At 42.6% G+C, this 5,000-nt stretch overlaps 1 protein-coding gene across 4 annotated transcripts in view; it reads left to right on the top strand.

Annotated features, from left to right (window-relative positions):
- Window positions 1-5,000, top strand: part of LOC125039261 (rho guanine nucleotide exchange factor 7-like) — an 81,886-nt gene that overhangs the window by 56,577 nt on the left and 20,309 nt on the right. For all 4 annotated transcript variants that reach the window (XM_047633098.1, XM_047633095.1, XM_047633096.1 and 1 more), the window contains one exon: window positions 1,810-1,906. In XM_047633098.1, the coding sequence (XP_047489054.1) occupies window positions 1,810-1,906 (97 nt within the window). The remainder of the gene's footprint in view (window positions 1-1,809; window positions 1,907-5,000) is intronic.

Genomic DNA, 5,000 nt, shown 5'->3' with positions numbered 1-5,000 from the left:
ATTACCTGCATCCAAGTTAACTGTTGGTGGATCAACCTGATACAACTGCTCGATGCACACGCACCCCATCAGGATCTGAGATTATATGGCCACTTGCTGAGCGGACTACAGTCGTCTGTGAGGAGGGCTTGGAGTTCAGCTTTCTCAGGGCTCGGTAGGCAGGACGAAGATCATTTACTAAGAAATGGCTTTCGACCTCCTCTGCAAGATTACCGATAAACTGTTCCTTATCCCTTCTCAACAGTGACCTAGTCCTGCGCACCAAAGAACGGTGCAAGTTGCGATCCCCTGACAATTGAGCAACACGACAAGCACCTGTGGCTTCCAGTGTCTCTTGCGAGATGGAATTCTGTCTTGTGTTGGGTGTTCACCAATGGATTCCTGAGCTGCATCAAATGTTTCACACTTGAAGGTTTTGTGAATAAGGCATTACATGAGAGGATTGTTATTATTATTATGATGGTTTACTACAAATTAGCTAATACTCCCTGTTATAAGTTTCAGAAAAGATTTAAGATATATTTGAGTATTTAAGCTGTAACTTTTCCCCTGGACCTTAATATACGTCCTTAATATACTTAATAATACGTCCTAAGACAGCACCTGTAGTAGAAGGGTTAACCCATTGCCAACGGGCATGCCATGCCATGCCCACTGTGAGTTTACTTGTTTAATATTTTTTGAATAGATGGCTACACTTGTACTAAGTCACCAATGTGCTAATTACGAGTACTGCCTGTCTCGGCCATTCATCCTTTTCTTTAATTTTCGAAAATATTTTATGTTATCTTATTTTGCTGTTACTGATGTTTATAACATTATAATAATTATAATGTTTATAATAAAAATAACACCATCGATATTCATAGCACTAGTAAAGAATACATTTTTCCTGCCAATTCAAGGAAAGGTGAAATCAGGTAAGGCAAGCCATCTATGTGTAGAGACATTTCACAAAAAAAAAAAAAAAAAAATTCATATGCCTCAGCAGCAATGGGTTAATAAACAAAACTCACTGTGAGCATGGCATGTACTTATATGGCACCTCAAGCGGCATTACGTTAACTTAATTATATTAATTATAGATAATGCAATTATATATGTAGATTATAAGTATCCTGTGTACCAGCTTGAAAATATTCAACACTGTCTTGAAAAATGGCTCATTTACTTGGGAACAGTGGTTCTCTTTCTGTCTGATAGTAGCACAAATAATAGTATAAAAAGTGCTAGTGTGATAGGGCCTTTCATAAAAACTCATAAAAATGTGACTGGTGTGTCTACGTCGATTAGACTTTATGATTCCAGATAATCCACAGAGAGAAAGAGGTTCTTATAATCACAGGGTTAACCCATTGATGACGGGTGTAGAAAACTAAAAAAAAAAAAACTCTACTCTCTGGCGAACCACGGCAACGCGCCGACTTTGAGCGCGTGAGTTCGGTACATCAAGCCGAATCACTGCCTTGGAGCGTTTTGTCGCGCCGCTGCGGCGGACAGCTGCACGCCACATTTCGAGCGTATTGTTATGACGCCTTTAGGCGTGACCCGTCGGGAAGGGGTTAAAGGAGGTATAAAGTATATTAACACTCACCATAATTGTATTTTTATGTGTTGAATGTTTGGACGTTCTTTCTTATTTATGGGTATGAAGAGTGTACAACATAGTGGAAGGTTCAAAGACATGTCCATTTTTTAAATTCAATATGAGTAAATTAAGTGTAAGAATATTTGAAATGCTTATTCCTTTCCCCTTAAAAAGTTATGTTTCATGTAAACCATTGCCTTATAATTATTTTTCCTTCTTAGGTTTGGAGCATGTCTTGTCTACGGCCATCTCCACCCTTACGTCCTGGACTTTCACCTCGTGATGAAAAAAGAAGTCAACGGCATACAAAACGGAAGGGTAAGTAGAAAGTGGGGAATTGTGTAAAACTCTAAAAGATATGTACATGACATTGTATGTCTCAGTTCTATAGATGATAGTTAAGGTTAAATGTCACCTAGAAGACTCAAGACCAATCTGATGTCTGCCAGACAAACATACGTGTGTGACTTGGATGCCAGTCCTACACAAACAATTGTGTGTGCTCCTCCTTTGCAATGTTATGTTTTTCTGTAAAAGTGTTTTCTGTTTTATTTAATTTTTTAGATTTTCCAAGGTCTATATTTGTTATTTGATATGCAGCATCAAGATAGGAATAGAATGTTTCCTTGCGCACACACGTGCACACACACACATGCATATGCTCACACATACACATGCACTCACAGAGAGGAAGTGCTATCACTTAACAGCCGCCAACTTACTTCCACATAGTAAATGACGTCATATACAGAAGTGATGTCAGTACACAGTCAATGATGTGATTGGTCACGTTATGTGACGTGACCCATGCTGCTTTGACCTCTTTGGCTACTGTTGCTTCTGTGTTGAAGCATGGGAATTTTCCAGTATATATGGAGGTGCTTGCACCTGATTTATTACTCACTCTCACGATGCTTGTCAAGACTTTCCAGATATTGCAAGGCAATGCTTGTCAAGACTTTGCAGATAATGCAATGCAATGCTTGTTAAGACTTAGCAGATGCTCCACCGCAGGAATCCCAGAAGACCTATGACTGTTTAAAGGCATGGCATGCTGCCTTATTATTTGGCGCCCAGAAAAAAGATAAATCTATCTTTTTATAATAATTCTGATTTACCCTCACAATACGTTAGCAATTATGTTACTGAGAGTAGTGCATATGGCGTTATAAGAGATTCTGGACTCTATACTAAAACTTCCAACCATTGTAACAAGTGTTGAGATTGCATTTTAGTTCTACGAGCACACAAAACATTGTGTTCAGTTCTCAAAAGTTTACACTTCAATATAATCCCAAGGCTATAAAGTGGGAATATGCTCCCCATCATGACCTAGCTGCAACAACTAGTGGTGATGTGTGGTTCATGGTGGAGTCAACTCTTTCTCTAAAGTCCCCCAGTAACTCAGAGGCAAGACCTACTCTGAAGACCCAGGGCAAAATGGATGGCCTAGATGTTGAAATAGCCATGTTAAAGAAGAAAAAGAAGACCTTCCTGTTGTAGTAGCATGACCCCGCAACCTGAAGCTCAGCATACTTTCCCAGGTTGGGTCATGCCCAGGTCCGCCGCCTTGTCCGCGCTCATTGGACAGTGGGCTCCCCTCGTTCCCTGCACGCTTACACAGCGCTCGTATACTTCAGCCGCAGGCAGCTAGTGAGATCATCATTCCCCGATCCTCCAGCAGAACAAGAGCATAGCAGCAGCACACAAGGACTGCCCAGTCCTTAGGCGACTGGGGGAGTCTCCCGGCTCCCCCGGAGAACTCCAACTTCAGCCTTCATCACCCAGCCAAACCTGTGGGCACTCACACCCACACAGTCACTTCCTAAAGAGATAAGACACCAGACTAACATAGTAGATGCCCACATAACCATCTACTATACTGTACCATACTTTGGACCAGCAAGTCATCGGATAGTAGCTCGCCATCTGATTACCAACATCAACACCTTTCATACCAATTCCTGCAGTGTGGACTGTTGACAGCATGGTGATAGTGTTGCAGTCCTTCCACTGCAAGAGCAGCAACCTTGTTTTGCTGCTGTTTTAGTTCACCTCACCCTTCCTCCTCACACCTTGGGCATGAACCTCCTGTTCAGTGGTGCCGTCCCTACCACATTCGTCCTTTTTGCCTGTAACATGAGAAAGAGACTTGGCTATATGTACCAGTTGTCCATAAACAACTTGTATCCCAGCCCAAGAAGCCACCAATTTCCATCAAATGGAGAACTGCTTTTGTGGACGAGGGCACGTCACTAGTCCTGCTGGGGTACACCTTGAAATGAGGTGTACGCTGCTGCTGGGCTGGTATTGGCACAGAGCTTACTGACCTTCAACCTGACCTTGCCCTCTTGCTTGGGTTGAAGGTCTTTAGAGCTAGTCGCCCATGGAACTTCCACAACTTGTCGATGGTGATGTCCTGTCCTGGAACAAACGTTGACCAGTATAAGTCCTTGAGGGCACCCATGACTAGGTAGAGCTTCCACATCCTGTCCTTTGGGAGTGGAGCTCCTTCCTCCATGTGGGAGAAATGGAGGTGTTATCAACTGGCCAAACCGATCCTTGGTCATGACCTTGGTAATGATTGACTAGTAGTTGCGTTAACATGGGTGATCCAAGGTTTGCCATGATCTACTGCCTTGGCTTGGGTGTCCACTTCCTCGTGTGAGGGAAGGTGGCAGGAGAGTAGGTGGCTGCATACCTGTGGGAGTGGAAGAGAAAAAAAGTAAGTAATACATTCTGATTGCTCAGTGCAAGAGATATTTCCGCAATATGAATACAAATGGAAAGAACACAAAAGCGATAATATCAAAACTTATCAATTGGTCTCTTTGATGATTAGATAAAGGAGATTGTCAGTGAAAAAACAGCCGAGGATCTCCAGGGGTGTGTTCGACAAACCATGTGACCTTGACCCTAGGACTGCCTTGAAATCCAAAATACATGGGAACATCATCTTTCTGATCACAAAATGAATCTCCTAGTCCCTGGAGCATTCCACTGCAACAGCTTGACAGCCTTGTTGGAGAGTGGCTCGTCGCTGTTGAGTATGGTTTCAACCTGGGAGATATAACCCAATTTGTCCTCTGAACTGGAGACATTGAAGCGCAGGTTGATGGTATCCACCCTACTGGCCAACTGCTCTTCACCACTTGAAATAGATAAGAGACAGAAGGAAGACAGTGATCAGCAGCATGGATGGTGCCTAAACATCATGAAGTCGATGGCTGGGGGTCATCAACCTCAGAGGAGGAGGAGCGTTTTCAAATGCTGGCAGAGTGACGCATTATGAAAGAGTAAGGAATGAGGTGCAAAAACCTATGCATATAGGGGAAAACTTGTGGTTACGTGTACAATAAGAAATTGTCTTGGAAGTATCTATGTAGACATAACAGATGTTACTGAGGTATTT

Source organism: Penaeus chinensis, chromosome 27 (assembly GCF_019202785.1).
Source record: "Penaeus chinensis breed Huanghai No. 1 chromosome 27, ASM1920278v2, whole genome shotgun sequence".
In the NCBI taxonomy this organism is placed as follows: Eukaryota; Metazoa; Arthropoda; class Malacostraca; order Decapoda; family Penaeidae; genus Penaeus; species Penaeus chinensis.
Note: the sequence above shows the minus strand (reverse complement) of the source record. Positions and strands in the feature narration are given on the sequence as shown.